General features: G+C 46.9%; 1 protein-coding gene across 13 annotated transcripts in view; it reads right to left on the reverse strand.

Annotated features, from left to right (window-relative positions):
• Positions 1–12,843: 12,843 nt before the first annotated feature.
• The window catches only part of SNAP91 (synaptosome associated protein 91), a 94,141-nt gene continuing 83,581 nt past the window's right edge, over positions 12,844–23,403 (reverse strand). For 12 of the 13 annotated variants that reach the window (XM_068148828.1, XM_068148818.1, XM_068148883.1 and 9 more), the window contains 4 exons: positions 18,765–18,848; positions 18,589–18,693; positions 16,271–16,372; positions 12,844–14,535 (listed from right to left, as the gene is read on the reverse strand). In XM_068148828.1, coding sequence (XP_068004929.1) covers positions 16,280–16,372; positions 18,589–18,693; positions 18,765–18,848 — 282 coding nt within the window. In that variant the 3' untranslated portion in view covers positions 12,844–14,535; positions 16,271–16,279. The remainder of the gene's footprint in view (positions 14,536–16,270; positions 16,373–18,588; positions 18,694–18,764; positions 18,849–23,403) is intronic. The other variant, XM_068148855.1, reaches the window with a different exon arrangement.

Here is a 23,403-nt window from a genome sequence, read left to right on the forward strand (position 1 = left end):
GGTGTCTTTGAGCTCCATTAGAAAAACCTGTTGGGAATCTTACCATGTGGGCTTGAAAGCAGCAGAGTAGATGGCTCTCCCTTTTCTGTGATTTCTATCTTTTGATCCTGCTCAGCAGCCTTAAACTGAAACCTTCACATGCTCTGAGTGCATATCCTTTGCAGCCCAGTGCCACAAGCTGCCTTGGTTTTGTTTATCTGTAGCAGAGAGCCAATTTTTAAGTGAAACAGTATGCATACTTATAGAGAACTCACATATTGGCAACAAAATGCTTCAGCCAAGAGAAAAGTATTATATTTCACACAAGAGTCTGTTGCAGTGCAGCACAGACTGAATGAGCTTAGCCCCTCAGTTTGGCTAAGGGAAAAGTATTTCATTTTAGCTGCCTCTCTTCTCTGTATCTGACAAATCTATCAAAATACTGGACTTATCAGTTAAAGTTTCCAGCCACTCTAACTGCAGTTTCACATGGCAAAGCCTGGCTGCCAAGCTGAACTGCAGAAAAACAATACTCTGCAAGCCTGCAAGCTATTTGCAATGATCTTAAATGAGAGAAGCACATCCATGACAGGCTCTTCATGCAAATTCTGCTGAACTGGGCTGTAAACAGCTCAGACTCCAGAGCAGCTACTTCATTCCAAGATTCCCTGACCAGCCACTTGCAGCACTACACTGGTGTAAAGTGTTTGACTTGAAATGTATGTGAGGGCCACCCTAAAGGGGTAAAGGTGCTAAAGGGTAAAGAGGTAAGAGGTGGTGGAGTCACCATCATTGGAGGTGTTCAGGAGGAGACTTGATGGGGTGCTTGGTGCCATGGGTTAGTTGTTTAGGTGGGTTGGACTGGTTGATGGGTTGGACACGATGATCTTAGTATAGTATCATAGTATCATAGTATCAGTCAGGGTTGGAAGGGACCACAAGGATCATCTAGGTCCAACCCCCCTGCCATGGAACCCCACACTAGATCAGGCTGGCCAGAGCCTCATCCAGCCTGGGCTTAAACACCTCCAGGGACGGGGCCTCGACCACCTCCCTGGACAAACCATTCCAGGGCTTCACCACTCTCATGGGGAAGAACCTCCTCCTCACATCCAGCCTGAATCTCCCCACCTCCAGCTTCATTCCATTCCCCCTAGTCCTATCACTCCCTGAGATCCTGACAAGTCCTTCCCCAGCCTTCCTGTAGGCCCCCTTCAGATACTGGAAGGCCACAATTAGGTCACCTCGGAGCCTTCTCTTCTGCAGACTGAACAGCCCCAACTCCTTCAGTCTGTCCTCGTAGGAGAGGTGCTCCAGCCCTCTGATCATCCTTGTGGCCCTTCTCTGGACACCTTCCAGCACCTCCACATCCCTCTTGTAATAGGGGCTCCAGAACTGGAGGCAGTACTCCAGGTGGGGTCTCACCAGAGCTGAGTAGAGGGGGAGGATCACCTCCCTTGACCTGCTAGCCACACTTCTCCTGATGCAGCCCAGGATCTGATTGGCTTTGTGGGCTGCAAGTGCACATTGAGAGCTCCTGTTGAGCTTTTTGTCCACCAGCACCCCCAAGTCTCTCTCCTCAGGGCTGCTTTCCAGCCAGTCCCTGCCCAGCCTGGATTTGTGCCTGGGATTTCCTCGACCCAGATGCAGGACCCTGCACTTGCTCTTATTGAACTTCATGAGGTTGGCTTGTGCCCACCTCTCCAGCCTGTCAAGGTCCCTCTGGATGGCCTCCCTTCCCTCCAGCGTGTCTGCTGCACCACACAGCTTGGTGTCATCAGCAAACTTGCTGAGGGTGCACTCAATGCCACTGTCCATGGCACCCACAAAGATGTTGAACAAGACAGGTCCCAGGACTGATCCCTGAGGCCACTTGTCCTTGGCCTCCACTGGGACATGGAGCCATTGACAGCCACTCTTTGGGTGTGGCCATCAAGCCAGTTCCTTATCCATCTAGTGGTCACCCATCAAACCCATGTGTCACCAGTTTGGAGACCAGGATGTGGTGCGGGACAGTGTCGAAGGCTTTGCTCAGCTCCAGGTAAACGTCATCAGTCTTGAAGGTCTCTTCCAACCTGGTCTGGTCTGGGCTGGTCTGGGCTGGTCTGGGCTGGTCTATTCTATTCTATTCTATTCTATTCTATTCTATTCTATTCTATTCTATTCTATTCTATTCTGTTCAAAGAGGGCCCTGTGGGTTTGAGATGGGGGTGTTTCCTTGCTAACATCAGAAAAGGCCTATGGGATCCAGCCTAGTGTAGGTTGCACTGCAGCTCCCAGAGCTTGCAATTCTTTTGCAGTTCCCTGTGCCTCTAGAATTTGCATTTGAATTAAACATAAATGATTTGCCCATTTCTTCTTAGCATACACTCTTCCATCTAAAGAGAGATAGAAGTTGTGATATGTTAGCAAATTCTCTGAGGTATTTCTAAAAGCTGTTAAAAGCACAAACAACCCAAATCCAGCTTTCAGCATCTGTTGGCAAAACAAAGCAACCCCAAACAACAACAACAAAACAACCAACAAAACAAACACCAAGGAGCTGTCTGAAAAATCCACAGAGCAGGATTAGAGTCAATCTTGATGATCAGTCATGAAGCCAAATGTCTGAAATAGCACAGACACATAAGCTACTTTACTGTAATAAATGTTTGCCAGGAAAATCCTGAAATCCTGGGGAAATCAATCCTGGATACAAAATACTATATATTATGGGTAGACAGAACACTTTTCCAAATTACATGGAACTGTACTGATTAGAATAGAATAGAATAAAGCAGGTTGGAAGAGACCTTCAAGATCATCGCGTCCAACCCTTACATGTGTGCAAGACATAGAGACACCAAAACCTACTGTTACATTTTACCAGCCATCAAGGATGCAGTCTGCCAGGTTATGTTTTTAAATCTCTAGAATCACAGACTATATCTGGCTGGAGGAGACCTCAAAGATCATCCAACCTAACACTAGGCTCATCACTGAAGGGTCAACACTAAGCCAGGTCCCTAAGTGCCAGGCCTACACGCTGCTTGAACACCTCCAGGGATGGTGACTCCACCACTGCCCTGGGCAGACCATTCCAACGGTCAAGAACCCTTTCAGTGAAGAATTTTTTCCTCATATCCAGCCTGAACTTCCCCTGGCACAGCTTGAAACCATTTCCTCTGGTTCTGTTGCTCAACACCAAGAAGAAGAGGCTGCCCCATCCTTGCTCCAACCTCCCTTCAGGTAGTTGTAGAGAGATAGAATAGTTAGTATCAGTCAGGGTTGGAAGGGACCACAAGGATCATCTAGTTCCAACCCCCCTGCCATGGGCAGGGACACCCCACACTAGATCGGCCTGGCCAGAGCCTCATCCAGCCTGGGCTTAAACACCTCCAGGGACAGCGCCCCAACCACCTCCCTGGACAACCCATTCCAGGGCTTCACCACTCTCATGGGGAAGAACTTCCTTCTCACCTCCAGCCTGAATCTCCCCACCTCCAGCTTCATTCCATTCCCCCTAGTCCTATCACTACCTGAGATCCTGACAAGTCCTTCCCCAGCCTTCCTGTAGGCCCCCTTCAGATACTGGAAGGCCACAATTAGGTCACCTTGGAGCCTTCTCTTCTCCAGACTGAGTAGCCCCAACTCCTTCAGTCTGTCCTCATAGGAGAGGTGCTCCAGCCCTCTGCTCATCCAACTTCAGTTAGGAACTACAAGGTGCACCTTTTCTAGACAACTAAAGAGACCAGCTTCTGGAAAAACCAGGAAGGCTTAAGGAAACAACTTACTTACCTGTCCTCCGGTAACAGTTATGGGAGCTGCTCTTTACTTGGTATCATCTTGGACTAAAAACGGTGTAGAGCCTTACAGACTTAGATGCACACACATGAGTTAATTTTCTAATTACTACTCAGCATCCTGAACCATATCTGAGCCTTTAAATAGAAAAGTCTGCTTGCTGGCACTATGGAATTTATTTCCATCACCTTGAAAGAAAGAACAGAATCTTTTACGTGGTCTCATGGTTAATAGATGGGACTCAACTCTCTCTGAGGTCCCTGGTAATAGGGAGGTGATTTCATCTATGTATCTTGGATTTTAAAATACAAATAGGAGTCCATTAAGCAAAATAACTTAGTCTAATTTAATTTCCCACAAGTTAAGGAAGAATATTAAAACCAGCCCATGCAGCAAACCAGATGCACTGCTGGATGATGTCTATGCAATTGGAGTTAATGGAGCTTTTGTGCCAATTAAAAATTAGCTATGGTGTATTGAGTGCTGCTTTGCTTCTCTCCCTGTCTGGGCCCAGACCATGCCTTAGAGAGACAAAAATATTTTAGCTATCCCACAGGCATCACAGGCACTCAAATATTTTGAGAGAGAAAACAAATTTCCAGTGTGACTTACCTTGGAGCCAAGGGCCCCATAAGCAAATTCAGATCTTCAAGAAAGCTAATGAGGTAAGCAGCTGGATCCCCCTCCATACCACTGCTGAAATGAGAGTGCTGCATCAAGCTATGGGAAAGGGGTTTGGTCACACTGCTGCAGAGGTTCACAGAAGAAACACCAAGAGAACTGCAGTGCTGGTGGCACAGGACACAAGCAGAAATGCAAAGTTGCTACCTGCCTGCAAAGTGTTGTCTGTATTTATTTACACATACATTATATAGTTACACAGACATTTCAAATCAGGACAGCTCATGTCCTGCAAAATACAAGGCTGACCAATGCCCAGTGTGTTTGGTCATCCTTGAGCAGCAGGGATGCTAGGCAGGTGCTAGATACAGTCAGGATGCGGTGGAGATGAGCTGGAGAATAAATCTGATGAAGAGTGACTGAAGGAGCTGGGGATGGCTGGTTTGGAAAAGAGAAGGCTGAGGAGAGACCTCATTGCTCTCTACAACTACCTGAAAGAACGTGGTGGGGAGGCTGGTGCTGGCCTCTTCTCACAGGTAATTAGTGGTAGAACAAGAGGGAATAGGCTCAAGATATGACTGGGTAGGTTTAGACTGGACATTAGGAAACATTTTTTTCACAGCAAGAGTGGTCAGGCCTTGGAATGTGCTGCCCAGGGAGGTGGTTGTGCCCCCAAGCCTGGATGAGTTTAAAGGTGGTTTGGATGTGGTGCTTGGGGATACGGTTTAAGGGTGAACCTTGTAGTCCTTGGTTGGACTTGATGATCCTGAAGGTCTTTTCCAACCTGAATGTTTCTGTGATTCTGTGACTCTGTGATTTCAGTACACTGCTGGAAATCTCTTCTAAGCACAAAGGGTATGGTGCACTCTATCCCAAAGGCATGCCCCTAAAAGAGCTCCTAAAACTTGTTTCTCCTGTAAAAGTGTAAAGGTTAAACCCTCAAAGTGGCTGAAATCTTGTGAACAACAGCAGGTAATTTGTGCATTCTGTGATTCAAATGAGATCAGTAGGCTCAAAGACAATCCAATACCTGAGACAGACTTTGTATAGTTAAACAATCTCATGTATACAGTATGGTGGTCTCAGTAAGATTTACAAGATGCCCTTTATTTATACACAAACACTCTTGGGAGGATGAAATGCTGCTTCTTTTAAAGCCTGGTGGCTGCTTGCACCTGTACCTTACTCTTGTGCATGAAATCTGTTTGCTGGCCATATGAAGCTGCAGGCTTGCTGCAGCTTTCAGGGCTGCCTACTCCCTGCAGTCACTGTACCCCCACTGCTTCATCACCCACGCCACTCCCTCAAGTACAGACAACCTGCAGGCTGAAGAAGACACCACCTATCCCCCACACCATTCCCTAGTGCACCCATCCTAGCCCATTTCTCTGTTCCCTCCTCAGTGCAATGCTCTTTCCAGATCTGACTGGGCAAAACTACAGACAGGGACTATGGGAAGACAAGGGCTCCTGGGAGACCTGATACCAGCCTTCCAGTACCTGAGAGGGGCCTACAGGAAGGATGGGGAGAGACTGTTTACAAAGGCCTGCAGTGACAGGACAAGGGGCAATGGCTTCAAACTAGAGTAGGACAGATTTAGATTGGATATCAGGAAGAAGTTCTTCACTAAGAGGGTGGTGGAACACTGGAACAGGCTGCCCAGGGAGGTGGTTGAGGCCCCTTCCCTGGAGATATTCAAGGTGAGGATTGACAGGTGTGACCGTTTGAGGCTGTGCCTTTAAGAAAGGGAATATGGTGGACGGATGTTGGTAAACGAAAGAAGAATCTAAACTAATTTCATTGGTGAAGTGGGAGGAAGCACCTTCTGAACTGGGAGTGCAGGAAGGTATACTGGGCTTTCCAGCACTTTTCTTCAGTCTTGCTTCCGCTTTCCCTTCAGGCAGCAGCTTGCAGCTCCTGGGCTTTCTGCCAAGGCTTCGGCCTTGAAACTGATAAAGGCCTGTATTAACTCCTTTCCAATTAACACAAGTGCTTCTAACCTTTTTTCCTCTTTCTCTCTCTTTTCTAACCTACTCTGGGGAAAGGGGGGAGAGAGGGGAGAGCGGAGGTGGGGAACCCCCTCTGCTGAGGGGGGAACTCTCATTTCTGTGTTACTTTATTGTATATCTTTGTATATATTGTAAATATTGTAAATTTGTATATATTCCCCTGCATATCCTACATTGCTTTGTAAATATACAGCTCCACTGCTTTGCTAATTCAGCTGTGAGTTTTTTTTTCTTTTCCCTTCAATTTTTTTTTCCCTTTACTTTACAAGGGGGAAGGGAGGAGGCTTCTTGGCCTTACCCTATGACAACAGGGCTCTGAACAATCTGATCCAGTTGAGGATGTCCCTGCTGACTGCAGAGGTGGTTGGACTGGATGACCTTCCAACCCAGACCATTCCACGATCCTATGAGGTTGAGGCTTCTCCCCTGGAGATATTCAAAGTGGGGCTTGACAGGGCTCTGGGCAACCTGATCTAGTTGGGGATGTCCCTGCTGACTGCAGGGAGGTCACACCGGATGACATTCGGAGGTCCCTTCTGGCCTGGACCATTCTATGATTTTAAGAACCTGAGATGCTTAGAGAAGGATCCCTCCTGCTCTGTGACACGATCCCACCAACCTCTGATAACAAGTAACCTCTCAAACTACCAGTTCAACTCTGACAGCCTGACTCAGCTTTCCCTCTCCTCTGAAGAGAGGAGAAACGAAAAAAAAGTCTACTTCAGGTATTTGTGGTATTGAGATAAACAGAGAAATCCCTTCCATCATACTCAATCCAACTCACATTTCAAGAACTATGGGTCTACCTTCACCACTTTCAACCACAAACATTTGGATGTAAGTGCTTCACAGTGCTGTTGCAAGGCAGACATCTAATCATCTTTGTGACCTTCCTCTGGATCTTCTGGCCCCACAGGCTGCTCAGAGGGCTTGTGGAGTTTCCCTCTCTGGAGATATTCAAAGCCTGCCTGGATGTGTTCCTGTGTGATCTGCTCTAGGTCATCCTGCTCTGGCAGGGGGTTGGAGTGGAGGAGCTTTCAAGGTCCCTTCTGACCCCTAACATGCTGTGGTTCTGTGATTCTCCAACAGGGCATGGATTTGTTGGAGAGGGTCCAGGGGAGGGCCAAAAAGATGATCAGAGGGCCGGAGCACCTCTCCTGTGAAGACAGGCTGAAACAGTGTAGTGGTTTGAGCCTTAACTGAGAGTTAAAAGCTCAAATGGGGAAAAGGCTGAGAATCAATTCCCCACTTCCCCCCCCCCCCCCCGCCTCCAAACAGGGAGAGGAAAAAAAAAGGGTAAGGAGCAAATCCACTAAACAACAATCTGGAGTCAGCTTGGAAGTAGAGAGGCAAATAATTTTTTTCTTCAAATTATATATATAACAATAACAGGGAAAAAAAATTCACAAGGGCAAGGAACAAGAATGGATGGGAGGAGGACAGAAAAAGAATAATACAAAACCAGTCTTTCTCTGAGGAGGTGCGGAGGCAGCAGGGAAAAGGATCAGGTTCGGCCACATGGCTGAGGAGCAGGAGGGCAGCTGCAGTAGCTCTCATCCAGCAGAGGCAGGAGCCAAAAAGGAGATCCAACAGCTATGATGTCCTGCTTTTTATACCCTAGCTGGGCAGGGAGGGGGGAGTGGAACAGACTCAGCTTTCCCAGGGGGAAACGCCCTTCAGGGAGTGTAAAGTACCTGCAAGCCCTCCACCCTGCTTTCTTCTTTTGTTTTCAGAAAAAGGCGTTAACCCACCACAAACAGTTAGGGATTTTCAGGCTGGAGAAGGGAAGGCTCCAGGGAGGCCTTGTAGCAGCTTCTCTGTACTTGAAGGGGACCTACAGCAAAGCTGGAGAGGGCCTACTTATAAGGGTGTGTGGTGATAGAACAAGGGGCAGTGGTTTTAAACTAGGGGAGGGTAGATTTAGACATTAGGAAAGGTTTCCGTACTATGAGGGTGGTGAGCCCCTGGAAGGGGTTGCCCAGAGAAGTTGTGGATGCCTCATGCCTGAAAGCATTTTAAGATCAGGCTGGATGAGCCTTTGAGCAGCCCAGCAGGGGAGTTGGAACTAGATAATCTTTATTTAGAATAAACCTTTATTTAGAATAAACCAAACCAGGTTGGAAGAGACCTTCAAGATCATCATGTCCAACCCATCAACCAATCCAACCCACCTAAACAACTAACCCATGGCACCAAGCACCCCATCCAGTCTCCTCCTGAATACCTCCAATGACGGCGACTCCACCACCTCCTTGGGCACCTCCACCACCTCCTTAAGGTCCTTTCCAACTCAAGCCATTCTATGATTCTATGATTTATGAGACCCTTTACAGGCTCCCCTACACCAGCAGAGGTTTGCTCTCCTTAGTCCTTGCAGTAGTTGTCACTTGCTTCAGTTTGTGCTTCTGCTCTGCCCCCTTTGCCAGCTCCCAATGGCAACTATTCTTACACCTATAACTGCATTCAGAGATGTCCTGGGCAACAGAACAAGCATAAGGCTTCTGCTACCCACATAATTTGCAAAGTTTAACTAAGGGAAAAGGAAGAGGTGGCAAAGCTTTAGGAGCCAAGATCTGGAACAGAAAAAAAATGGCAGTGCTGTCTGCTTTAAAATTTGTCTAGCCTCTCTCCTTCTGCAATCCCATCTCTGAAATCCCTGTTTCGTCCCCTCGTTACCACTTGGTGTCTGCCACTTCCCACACTGCTCACAGCACGAGCAGTACACAATCCATGAAAAGAAGGTTTTTCTCTTTTAATGAAATATCTGATCTAGAAGGATTGACTCACACAAAGATAATAATCTTGGTGTCCCTGCCACAGCGTAGCCAGCAGGTTGAGGGAGGTGATTCTCCTCCTCTACTCCACTCCGGTGAGACCCCACCTGGAGCACTGTGTCCAGTTCTGGAGGCCCCTATTAGAAGAAAGATCTGGAGGTGCTGGAAGGTGTCCAGAGAAAGGCCATGAGGATGAGCAGAGGGCTGGAGCACCTCTTGTATTAGGACAGGCTGAGAGAACTGGGGTTGTTCAGTTTGGAGAAAACAAGGCTCTGAAGAGATTTTATCATGGCCTTCCAGGATTGGGAGGGGGCTACAGAAAAGCTGGGGAGGGACTTTTTAGGTAGTGATAGGACTGGGAGGAATGGAGCAAAACTAGAAATGGGTAGATTCAGATTGGATGTTAGGAATTGGATGTTAGGAATTGGATGTTCCCCATGAGGGTGGTGAGACACTGGCACAGGTTGCCCAGGGAGGTGGTAGAAGCCTCATCCCTGGAGGCTTTTAAGGCCAGGCTGGATGAGGCTCTGGCCAGCCTGATCTAGTGTGAGGTATCCCTGCCCATGGCATGGGGGTTGGAACTGGAAGATCCTTGAGGTCCCTTCCAACCCTGACAAGTCTAGGATTCTGCTCCTTGTGATAGAAGTTTCACTTGGCCTTTCCAGGCATTAAGAGTTACTTGGACTTTTTTTTTTGTCTGGCTCCATGCAAATCTGCCTGAGGAGGCAGCTCTTAAGAGATTGGGAAGGAGAGGCAGAAGCAAAGAGTCAGGCCAAAAAGACAAAATTACACCAGCTGTGGCTGGTGAACTAGATGTTGTCACCCACCAATAAGCAGCACTTCATATTGCTGAAGTCTCAAATGTACTTACAAAGTCAATCTACCACTCCTCCCCCTCAGCTCTAAATTTTCCTGCTTGGTTTTTAAGCAAAGTCTCCAATCTTTACACTTGCCTTAATCAATCTTGAGATTTGATGATAGGGTAGCAGCCTGAAATGCTGAGGTAGTCCCCAGGATCTCAGAAGACAGAACAAGAGGACACAGTCTCAAGCTGCAGAGGGGGAAGTTTAGGCTTGATCTTAGAAACAAGTTCTTCCCAGAAAGAGATTGTCCCATTGGAATGGGCTGCCCAGGCAGGTAGGTGGTGGGTCTGATGTCCCTGGAGGTGTTTAAGAAAAGCCTGGGTGAGGCCCTTAGTGCCTTAGTCTAGTTGATCAGATGGGGTTGGATGATCCTGGAGGTCTCTTCCAACCTGGTTGATTCTGTGAATTCATGAGTTATCATCACCCAGGCTCTTGCATGGGGAAACACCATCAGCAATCCAGGAGCCCTCAACCCAAGCTATAATTCATTTTGAAAGGCATACACGATAAAAACACTGCTAAAAATCTCAAATAAAGCAAACTAAAGTTAACAGCAGGTGAATGGGGAAGAAGAGGAGGAGACACTGCTAAGAATAAACAACAAAACCAGAGTCAGTTCTGAGGAACAATTTGTTGGTCTCTTTGTTGCTGTTCAAACCTGTACAGTAAACTGAGTCCATGTTCTCCAGGTAGTCACCACTCCTTAAAGCACCCAAGGCTTAATGGGGAGCTACAGAAGTCTCATGTGGCCAGAAATGCCAATCTCTAAAGAAATCAGCACCCAGAACAGCAGGAGTTTGAGTAAGGACACATCAGCTGTCTGAAACTTGTCCTCCCTCCATGAAAAAAAATGCAAGAGGAGGCAGTTTCTTCCTCCCACAGATAGGAGCCCTCCTCTCCACCCACTCTTCTCTATAGTTTGTATTGAGAAGTGGTTAGTCATATCAGGACACAGATGCATTCATGCCTGGAGAATATAAGTCAGAGGATAACAAGAACATGTTCTTGTCTGCAGGCCAGAAGACAACCACTTGTTTTCCTTGCAAGCCAGATTTTAACTCCTCTGTGATGGGGAGCAGAAGAATCTCTGCTGTTTAGCCTTACTCAGCATACTGGGGAAATAGACTGGTTTTATTTCCCACACTGCACAGGCTTCTTGCTCTTCTTGCTTTCTGTCCAGGCTTCTATTTCATCACAGGTTACCAAGTACCACACACATTGCAGGCCTGCACAGAGCTTTTGGCCATGGCTTGGAACACAAGCCCTATGAGGAGAGGCTGAGGGAGCTGGGGTTGCTTAGCCTGGAGAAGAGGAGGCTCAGGGGTGACCTTATTGCTCTCTACAACTACCTTAAGGGGGGTTGTAGACAGGCAGAGGTTGGTCTCTTCTCCCAAGCAGCCAGCACCAGAACAAGAGGACACAGTCTCAAGCTGCACCAGGGGAGGTTTAGGTTGGAGGTTAGGAGGAAGTTCTACACAGAGAGAGTGACTGCCCATTGGAATGTGCTGCCCGAGGAGGTGGTGGAGTCACCATCACTGGAGGTGTTCAGGAGGAGACTTGATAGGGTGCTTGGTTGCATGGGTTAGTTGATTAGGTGATGTTGGATGATAGGTTGGACACGATGATCTTGAAGGTCTCTTCCAACCTGGTCTGGTCTGGTCTGGTCTATTCTATTCTATTATTCTATTCTATTCTATTCTATTCTATTCTATTCTATTCTATTCTATTCTATTCTATTCTATTCATTCTATTCTATTCTATTCTAATCTACAGAAGACTGAAGAAGAATGAGGACCCTAGGTTGTGGACATGGACAAAGGGGGCCTACAGGAAGGCAGGGGAAGGACTTCTCAGGATATCAGGTAGTGATAGGACTAGGGGGAATGGAATGAAGCTGGAGGTGGGGAGATTCAGGCTGGATGTGAGGAGGAGGTTCTTCACCATGAGAGTGGTGAAACCCTGGAATGGGTTGTCCAGGGAGGTGGTTGAGGCCCCGTCCCTGGGGGTGTTTAAGAGCAGGCTGGATGAGGCTCTGTCCAGCCTGATCTAGTGTGGGGTGTCCCTGCCCATGGCAGGGGGGTTGGAACTAGATGATCCTTGTGGTCCCTTCCAACCCTGAATGAAACTATGAAACTATAACTATGAAACAATAAAAGGTAATTACCACATAGCAGGGCCATGTACCTGGCAAAACCGTCACACTGAGGCTGGCTCCTTAAAACACTCACAGACTGCATTAGGTCAAAAGGGACCCTCAAAGTTCATCTCACCCAACCCTGCAGTGAGAAGGGAAACCTCTGACTAGATCAGGCTGCCCAGGGCCACATAAAGTCTGAACATTTCAAGCATTCATTTGCAATTCAGTGAATTAAGTTCATCATCTTAATTTGAATGAGATGCTAATGAATTGGTCTGAATATTTTTAATGAAGCCTCCTGAGGTGTTATAGGTCAAAGCAGAAAATTCTCCTCTCCCACTCTCCATTTGTGGCTTGGTGGTGGAGTCACCAACACTGGATGTGTTTATGAGGAGACTGGATGAGGCACTTGGTGCCATGGTTTAGCTGATTAGATGGTGTTGGGTGATAGGTTGGACTTGATGATCTCCAAGGTCTTTTCCAAGCTGGTTAATTCTGTATTCTTCTCAGTCTGGCTTTGTAAGGACCTCTCCTGTACTGCTTAAAGGTCATCAGAAGTCATTACCCTGAGCAGCAGACTCAGCAGTGTCAGCACCTATACCCTTTGAGAGGTGTGAGGGGGGAAATGTGTATTTAATGCGCTCAACATCTAAACGATCATGAAACTGGCAACAAGGTTTTTACTTTGATCAAGGTGTTTATTGCATCTCAGAGGGCACACATGCACTGGGGTGGTTTGTTGGTTGGTTGTTTTTTTTTTGTTGTTCTTGTTGTTGTTGGTTTTGGGGTGGTCTTTTTAAACTGAAATACAAAGAAGAGCCATTTTGAGATCAGCTTTTTTATAGGCCTTTCCCGTTACGCTGCACGTTATCCCCCACAGCAAGTTCAGATACAACCACTTTTAATGGTACCACACATTGAGTAAATAGTTAATTTGAAAGACTTCAGGTGAGTTATCTTCTCCAACCCGATATGCTTTTACAGAGAACTGCCAAGCCACTTGTAACACTGATCAACAGCGACCTCACTGAAGGGTCGAGATCTTTTACGCCAAGCCATCAGCAGAAAACAGTATGAGAACAAATAGTAATTAAGAAAACAAACCCAAACCATAATTAAAGAAACACATCTGTACAGTAAAGGGCATGGATCTCTGGATCAGAATTCAATCTAATCACCAATAGTACAAAAAGCTACTCACAGCGCAGGTGGGGCAATGGAGTAAAACACTAGGCTAAGGCATACACAGGTAAGCGCTAAATTAAGAGATGAGGAACCCAAACAGAGAATGAGCAACATCACCTGCAATGTTCTGACTACAGAGATACCAAAGAGTGCTCTCACATTTGCAATCCCTTAATGCCAGCACAACTATGGTTGGGCTTTGCTTTCCCCCCCCTGCTAGCTACACGGGGAGAAGCTGACCCTTTCCTTCCTTTCTTTTGTTTCCCTTTTTCAGTGCATTTAGCAAGAAACAGACAAATCTACCAGTTTGAAGTGTAAAAACTCCCAATCATTGGAGGATTTTTCCAAAACAAACCCAGGAATAAATATGGTATTATTTCAGAGATGGTTTTGTTTTTTTCCCCCCCTTCTTGGTAAATCAGCCAACAACAAAAACCAAACGAGGTCTTTGTAACGGAGGTCGGCTTTTGTATTACTTTAAATGATCTTTAACATATAATACAGTGCCACAAAAATAAACCACTGAGAGTCCTGTGACTGGGAGGGGGGGGGGGGGGGAAATAACAAGGAAGAACCCCCCCCAAAAAAAAGTATTCCACACAACTCCATAAATATTTTCCTTGCTATCTGATATTATCACACTACGCTTCGTAACAGACAAAGGAGAAAGTGAATCCGAGGGAAATTGGAGGGTGTCCTCAAGAGGAAAACAAAAAAAATCATATATATATATACATTGAAACCTTCAAAAGAAAAAAGAAATAATAAATAGATTAAGAAAAAAACCAACCCAAAAATGAAAATCACAGACATGGCTCCAAATGGCTCACCAAACGACAGCTGCATAATCTGCCCCCGAGGGATAGGTTCAGAAAAGCACTAGAAGGCATCAGAAACATACATCCAGTTTCGTTTGCTTTTGTTTCTTTTTCGATCGTTAAAACACAAACAACCCAAGTACACAAAAAATTTCCAGAGGGAGGGGTAACAGCTAAGGTAGTACACATTCCTAATGTTCACTTTCACAGCTGTGCTACACGTTTCAGGAGGAAGAGAAAAGTCTGAGTAAGCGCTGGGTTTGGTACTGGTGGCTCACTTGGAAACTCTCGAGCGTCCGTTTGCAGGTTCCAAACTCATAGGGTGGTGTTTGTTTTTTTTTTGTCATCCAGTCAGAAAAACTGCAGCTGTGAACACAGAAAAGGAGTCAGTGAAAGTTGGAATAATGAGTTAAAGCATGTTCTAGAAAGGGCACCAAATCTGCTAGGAGGGGGGCACCTAATCTGCTAGGAGAGGGCACCCAGGCGACCAGCACCAGGAGAAGAGGACACAGTCTCAAGCTGTGCCAGGGGAAGTTTAGGCTTGAGGTGGAAAGAAAAGTTCTTCCCAGAAAGAGTAACTGGCCATTGGAGTGTGCTGCCCAAGGAGGTGGTGGAGTCATTGTCCCTGGAGGTGTTCAAAAAAAGATTGGACGTGGCACTTGAAGCCATGTAGTTTAGTTAGTCATGAGGTGCTGGGTGATAGGTTGGACTTGATGATCTCTGAGGTCTTTTCCAACCTTATTGATTCTATGATTCTATGATTCAAATCTGCTATGAAGGGCACCAAATCTGCTAGGAGGGGGGCACCAAATCTGCTCATCACTCCACACCTCAAGGGAGTTGCTACCAGTTTTTAGTGAAGCTGCAGGCTTCTCACAGACAGTTAGGAATCTGTCTACTATAAACCCAAGTGGAAAGCAGCAAGTCCCCAGCAATGGAGGTGCATCTCCACTCCTGGCCATGTCTACCAACACCTCCTTGGGGGCTGGAATTTGGAGCAGTAGAAAGTGGGACTGTGTGGTCCCTGCTAACAGCAACCTGGTGCCATCCACTGCTGCTAATTCCAGCACCGAGGGGACTCAGAACAAGGCTTAGAACTAAGCTACAGGAAGAAAGAAAGAAAAGGGACTTACGACATAGGCTTTAAAGACAGGTAATGACTCTCCTGGCAAATGATTCTAGTCTTAATTATAAAAGGTCTATCTTACTTCTGCATGGTTATTTTTTAAATAGCTTGAGTTTTCAATTCAGTCTGATGTTTCTACTTGAGCCTCTTCAAATCCCCCTCCAAAACCCTCAGAGTAATCTTTTGATCCCTTCACATCTATGGTATCAAATCTGTTTTCACACCTGTGAGACTGTAACAAGCCTCAGCACCGCTTTGTCCCCAGTACTTGTACCCTGGTATGACTCTGTTTGTTTAGAGTATTAATTTGAGGGGGAAAAAACCAAAAAACAACCAACCCCACCAAAATCCAAACAAAAGGGCAAGTTAAAAACCCCAAACCAGGAGCCCTTGGATTGAACCCCTTCCCAAGAGAGCTGGGAAGGGACTTTTTACAAGGGCTTGTAGTGGCTTTAAGTTTGAGGAGGGAAGATTTAGACAGGGTATTAGGAAGAATTTCTTTACAGTGGAGACACTGAAACAGGTTACTCAGGGAGGCTGTGGATGCTTCCTCCCTGGAGGTATTCAAGGTCAGGCTTGATGAGGCCTTGAGCAACCCGGGCTAGTGGAAGGTGACCCTGCCCACGACAGGGAGGGTTGGAACGAGATGATCTTTAAGGTCCCTTCCAACCCAAACCATTCCATGAATGGAAACAAGAGAAAAATGGAAGTTATAGATTGAAGGTAACTTTTCCTAGCAGCCACTTTTGGCAAAAAGAAAAAGAAGTAGCCAAAAGTCAAGCTTTCAGGCTAAAATTAAAAGTGTGGACAGAGAATTTTGTTTTCTGTTTAAACCACCATATTATCAAAGCATGTTCCCACCTATCTCTGCAGCTACAATTCTGTCAGTCACATTCAGTCTCCTGGCCTAATCCACACCTGTGTGCCAGAGAGGTACCAGGCTGTAACATGCTGAGGCAGGCAGTCACAGAATACCTTTATCATTTACAAGAAATCCTTGATGTTAAGATCCGCTAATGGGTCCTTTGCTGGAGGTTTCTTGGGACTCTGAGTAGCAGGAGTTGGGCTTGGAGAAAGCTAACAGCCCAGCCAGGAAGGCAGGAAAAACAAATCAAAACCAAAAGAACAACAACAACAACAAAAAACAGAGCAGAGAAGGATACACAAGCATTAGGTAGGTTCTCACACAAGCACATTGCCAGCATACAAAGTTCTCATTTTTCTGCAGTTTCAGCGTGCTGCCCTTTTGCTCAAACATTGTTCAGACTCCACCCTCACTACAGGGCTCACAAGGTTTGGCTGCTTTAGTGGATAAGGCTACAGACACTGCATATTCTAATTAGTAAAGCTTCAAATCACTCTCTCCCTAGAAGGCAGAATGGTGTTAGGATCGTCGACCCAGACAGAAGTTAAGCAATTGTTAAAGCACCAAGGTGCAGAGTGCATGCTGCAGAGTACATCTGAAATTCCTGGTGGCTGGCTGGAGGAGAGAGACTTGGGTGTGCTGGTGGATGAGAAGCTCAACAGGAGCTCTCAGTGAGCACTTGCAGCCCACAAAGCCAATCAGATCCTGGGCTGCATCAAGAGAAGTGTGGCCAGCAGGTCAAGGGAGGTGATCCTCCCCCTCTGCTCAGCTCTGGTGAGACCCCACCTGGAGTACTGCCTCCAGTTCTGGAGCCCCTATTACAAGAGGGATGTGGAGGTGCTGGAAGGTGTCCAGAGAAGGGCCACAAGGATGATCAGAGGGCTGGAGCACCTCTCCTATGAGGACAGACTGAAGGAGCTGGGGCTGTTCAGTCTGCAGAAGAGAAGGCTCCGAGGTGACCTAATTGTGGCCTTCCAGTATCTGAAGGGGGCCTTCAAGAAGGCTGGGGAGGGACTTCTCAGGCTATCAGGTAGAGACTAGGGGGAATGGAATGAAGCTGGAGGTGGGGAGATTCAGGCTGGAGGTGAGGAGGAAGTTCTTCCCCATGAGAGTGGTGAAGCCCTGGAATGGGTTGTCCAGGGAGGTGGTTGGGGCCCCATCCCTGGAGGTGTTTAAGCCCAGGCTGGCTGAGGCTCTGGCCAGGCTGATGTAGTGTGGGGTGTCCCTGCCCATGGCAGGGGGGTTGGAACTAGATGATCCTTGTGGTCCCTTCCAACCCTGACTGATACTATGATACTATGATACTAAGTGCAACTTACTCTACACTGGTAACACAAGCAGTCCAAAATGTACTAGAGACATGACCACATTATTTTATCTACACATTATTTTTGTATAGTAGTAGTATTCTTAATAATCATCACTTATTCCTCAAAAAAACCCCATCAGTTTTTCAATTTCCACACAACTCTCCTCTCTAGAGAGCCAAATGATTCTCTAAATTGCATTTAATGAGAAACTGGAGACCTTAGCTGGGCCATAAGCAGATGGTTGATTCTCTCAGGAATCTCTTGGTGGGCTGGGAGGGGAGATGCTGAGTGCAGCTCTAATAAATTTTTGAACAGCTCTGAGTGGAAGAGCAACATCCATCAGCTCCCCTTTGAGCTTTACTCAAACATCCCCCCAAACCAGATAGTTGATGCAGTCAGCTGTAGGAAATTTTTCAAACCTGCTCCATTGCTCTCATACAAAGGAACTGAAAATCCCCACGAGGCAGTTAAACAAATGTGATCTGCATCCAGTTTTGGGCGCCCCAGTTCAAGAGGGACAAGGATCTGCTGGAGAGAATCCAACAGAGGGCTACCAGGATGACTAAGGGACTGGAGCACTGCCCTATGAGGAGAGACCTGGGGCTGTTTAGTCTGAGGATGACTAGGAGGGGAGTAATAAATATTTATAAATATCTGAGGGCTGGGTGTCATGAGGGAGGGGACAGGCTCTGCTCCGCTGCACCCTGCGATAGGACAAGGGGTAATGGATATCAACTACAGCACAGGAGGTTCTGCCTCAACATGAGGAGGAACTTCTTCACTGAGAGGATCACAGAGCACTGAAACAGGCTCCCCATAGAGGTTGTGAAGTCACCTTCTCTGGAGACTTTCAAGACCCATCTGGATGTGTTCCTGTGTGACCTGTGCTAGGTTCTGTGGTCCTGATCTGGCAGGGGGGCTGGACTTGATGATCTTCAAAGTTCCCTTCCAATGCCTAACATCCTGTGATCCTATGTTGCAAGCCAGGCACCTGCCAGTGTAGGAAATCTCATTTACAGACCTCCAGCTAGAACTGAACTAAGATAATGCCTACACACACAAGGTACTTTCTAGAGAAATGGAGAGCAATTAAGCATCCATCTAGCAGCAACACTTACCTGTACACCAGGGCCAGCGGCACCTCCAAATGGTGGCCTCATCATAGGCTGCCCATACATAACTGGCTGCTGGGGCATCATGGGCACACCTGTGCCTGCTGGGGGCTGTAAATGAACACAGGGTGAGTAGAGGGTTGAGTGGAAAAAAGCAGAGCAGTGTAACAAAGGAGACTCACCATCCCAAACGCCGCTCCTGGCTGGGGGACAGGTGGAGTACCTCCTGTAGGAGGAACAGCACTTGCTGGAGGCACACCTCCTGTCTGAAAAAACCAAAATATACATATTAGAATAATAAACCTTTATTAGAATAAACCAAACCAGGTTGGAAGAGACCTTCAAGATCATCGTGTCCAACCCATCAACCAATCCAACCCACCTAAACAACTAACCCATGGCACCAAGCACCCCATCAAGTCTCCTCCTGAACACCTCCAATGATGCTGACTCCACCACCTCCCCAGGCAGCCCATTCCAATGGGCAATCACTCTCTCTGTATAGAACTTCTTCCTAACATCCAACCTAAACTTTCCCTGGCACAGCCTGAGACTGTGTCCTCTTGTTCTGGTACTGGCTGCCTGGGAGAATATATATAAATATATATATACATAAAGACAATTTTTAAATGCAAAGGTCTCTGCAATACCATTTATCTGGAAACTGCATGCAGTCTCCAGTGTTCCCAAAGTTGCTCTGGAAACCAGGACTGTTATGCTGCAGCTTATATCTAACCTCAACACCACAAGGCTCCAAAGGATGAGATCTGAATGAGCCTTCTGAATCACTGATGCTCAGCTTGCATCTGCCTCAGAAAGCAAGGGTGACAGACTCCACTTTCTTCATGAATGGAATCCACTTACTGAATACAACTCAAAACAGGCCCAAGATGTACTTTCCTCCTCCTTCTACATAATCACAGTATCACAGTATCACAGTATAACTTAGGTTGGAAAGGACCTCAAGGATCATCGAGTCCAACCTATCAACACAGACCTCATGACTAGACCATGGCACCAAGTGCCACGTCCAATCCCCTCTTGAACACCTCCAGGGACGATGACTCCACCACCTCCCTGGGCAGCACATTCCAATGACGAACAACTCCCTCAGTGAAGAACTTCCTCCTCACCTCGAGTCCAAACCTCCCCTGGCGCAGCTTGAGACTGTGTCCCCTTGTTCTGGTGCTGGTTGCCTGGGAGAAGAGGCCAACCCCTTCCTGGCTACAACCACCTTTCAGGTAGTTGTAGAGGGCAATGAGGTCACCCCTGAGCCTCCTCTTCTCCAGGCTAAGCAACCCCAGCTCCCTCAGCCTCTCCTCACAGGGCTGTGCTCAAGGCCTCTCCCCAGCCTTGTTGCCCTTCTCTGGACACATTCAAGTGTTTCAATGTCCTTCTTATTAATAATGTAAGAAAGCATCCCAATTTCCTAACTCCTAGCCAACATGCTACAGTACTTGTTGTAGCACTGTATTAGCAAAAGCTTTACAAGCTGCTTAAGCTAAGGGAGCTGGCTGCTATAATTAGCTTCCAACTTAAAAAACAACCCAGCATTTTTGTAATGCAGGGAGATTCAGTTAAGTTCACACACTTAAGCCACAATCATACCTTCCTAAGGAGAGTTTAGTTTATTTTGTTATGCTTTTTGTTTATATAGAATCATAGCATGGTCTGAGTTGGAAGGAAACTCCACAGGTCATCCAGTCCAACCTCCTCTGTAGTCAGCAGGGACATCCTCAACTAGATCAGGTTGCCCAGAGCCCTTTTGAGTATCTCTAGGGATGGGGCACCAACCACCCTACTGGGCAACCTTATCCAGTATTCTACCACCCTCATAGTAAAGAACCTGTCCTAACATCCAATCTAAATCTGCTCTTCTCTAGTTTGAAGCCATTGCCCTTTGTCCTGTCACTGCAGACCTTTGTAAACAGTCTCTCTGCAGCCTTCTTGTAGGCCACCCTCAGGTACTGGAAGGCTGCATGTCAGTGACCATGTGCCTGGAAGCCTCTGTTCATGTCCACCATTGTTGTGGTTTAAGTTTTTCTGCTAGCCCCAAATGGAACAGGTTTAGGTTGCCTCCCCTCTCCCCTTTTTTCCCAGCAGGCAAAAGCAAATTAGGCAGGAGAAAAGAGAGGTAAAAATACAAAAGAAAGAGTCATTTTGCTCTCCACATTTATTCTTTTCAGCATACCTGGGTTTCTTTGGTTTAAAAAAAATACTAGAGTGCATGATTTTGAAGAAATAAATATAGCACCTCTGTTTCATGGAAGGGTACCCAAACCACCCAGCTTTCAAAAAAATCACAGAAAAACAGAATCAACCAGGTTGGGAGAGACCTCCAAGATCATCAAGTCTGACTGATCACCCAACCCTGTCTAATCAACTAGGTCATGGCACTAAGGCACTCATCCAGGCTTTTCTTAAACACCTTTAGGGATGCTGACCCCCACCACCTCCCTGGGCAGCCCATTCCAATGGCCATTCAGGCTGGATGTGAGGAGGAAGTTCTTCCCCATGAGAGTGGTGAAGCCCTGGAATGGGTTGTCCAGGGAGGTGGTTGAGGCCCCGTCCCTGGAGGTGTTTAAGCCCAGGCTGGACGAGGCTCTGGCCAGCCTGGTCTAGTGTGGAGTGTCCCTGCCCATGGCAGAGGGGTTGGAACTAGATGATCCTTGTGGTCCCTTCCAACCCTGACTGATACTACAATACTACTATGATAAGAACTTCTAAGATCAAGCCTAAACTTTCCCCTGCACAGCTTGGGACTGTGTCCTCTTGTTCTGGTGCTGGTTGCCTGGGAGAAGAGACCAGCCCACACCTAGCTACAACCTCCCTTCAGGTAGTTGTAGATGGAAATAAGGTCTCCCCTGAGCCTCCTCTTCTCCAGGCTAAGCAACCCCAGCTCCCTCAGCCTCTCCTCACAGGGCTTGTGGTCCAGACCCCTCACCAGCCTTGTTGCCCTTCTCTGGACACATTGGAGCATCTCAACATCTTTCTTGGATTGTGAGGCCCAGAACTGTCTACTAACTCAAGATGGTAAAACCACACTAAGATCAAGATGATACTATTCGTACCAGGTAGTACAAGGCATCAGACAATTCACATCCAAGTAAAGCAGAGCCAGTTTGAAGCCATGATTTTCAGCTTACAGCACAGAAATGGTTAATCACCACTGCCATATTCAACAGAGTTGCCTGAGAATTGTCTGCTGGACAAGACAGTCCAAGAAGAGCCATGTTAGGTAGTTTCTAAGCCAGCAGTAGTTACTGTAGTGCAGGTGAGTTGCTGTTAGTATCTTCATGTTTAGTAAGTACAGTAAGAGATCAAAAAAAAATTCACTTACAGCATACAGTACTGCCCAGCTTTTCTATCAAGAAAAAAAGGTGATGTTACAACTGATACATTCAATGAAGTACCAAGTTCAGAGCTTTCTTGTATCTTCCCAAAAGTTCAGGAAGAAGCTGGAACATGCTCAGAGTCACATTAGCATCTGGCTGTGGCAGCAGGGAACTGAACTGGTCATGCTCCCCCTTGACAACTCTTTTCTTTCCTTCTCTTCCCAACAGCTGTCTTCAAATGGAAGCTATTTTATGGCCTGTGTGATGTTAATGGCATGAGGTATGACCTCCCCCCGCGATTATTCCTATAGGTTATTCACAGTCTCACAGTATAACTTAGGTTGGAAAGGACCTCGAGGATCAGCGAGTCCAACCTATCAACACAGACCCCATGCCTAGACCATGGCACCAAGTGCCACGTCCAATCTCCTCTTGAACACCTCCAGGGTCGATGACTCCACCACCTCCTTGGGCAGCACATTCCAATGACGAACGACTCGCTCGGTGAAGAACTTCCTCCTCACCTCGAGTCTAAACCTCCCCTGGCGCAGCTTGAGACTGTGTCCCCTGATTAAGTTGACTTTGTCTAAATGATCTACATTAGATTTTGCTTTTTAATCTCTATTCAACCCTCTTCTCTCAAAGTTAGTGCCTTCTGATACATTTTACAGGGCAATCTTAATATTCCCAACACCCTGCTGAACAAGCTATCAATGTCTAAGCTAACATCAATCACCTGATCAGTATCAAAATTGAGTAGACTTCTGATATACTTTATTCAAGAAAGCTTAAGCAAAACAAAATGCTGTTTGGCTGGGTTTTTTCCACTTCTTCCAGGTTTGCATCAACACCATTGTCTTTTGGGCAACTGACCTGGGCCTGGTGCTGGTGAGACTATACAGCTAACCCTGCACGTGGAAACATCCACAGGTAGAATAGAATAGAATTAACCAGGCTGGAAGAGACCTTCAAGATCATCGTGTCCAACCTATCACCCAACACCATCTAATCAACTAAACCATGGCACCAACCATCCCATCCAGTCTCTTCCTAAACACCTCCAGTGATGGTGACTCCACCACCTCCCTGGGCAGTCCATTCCAATGGCCAATCTCTCTTTCTATGAAGAACTTCTTCCTAACATCCAGCCTAAACCTCCCCTGGCACAGCCTGAGACTGTGTCCTCTTGTTCTGATGCTGGTTGCCTGGGAGAAGAGACCAATCCTCTCCTGGCTACAACCACCCTTCAGGTAGTTGTAGAGAGCAGTAAGGTCTGCCCTGAGCCTCCTCTTCTCCAGGCTAAGCAACCCCAGCTCCCTCAGCCTCTCCTCATAGGGCTTGTGCTCCAACCCACTCCCCATCTTTGTTGCCCTTCTCTGGAGACCTTCCAGCAAGTCAATATCTTTCCTAAACTGAGGGGCCCAGAACTGGACACAGGGCTCAAGGTGTGGCCTAACCAGTGCTGAGTACAGGGGCAGAATGACCT

Source organism: Melanerpes formicivorus, unplaced genomic scaffold (assembly GCF_026170545.1).
Source record: "Melanerpes formicivorus ecotype bairdi unplaced genomic scaffold, bMelFor1.0.p_v2 SCAF_2, whole genome shotgun sequence".
NCBI classification, from domain to species: domain Eukaryota; kingdom Metazoa; phylum Chordata; class Aves; order Piciformes; family Picidae; genus Melanerpes; species Melanerpes formicivorus.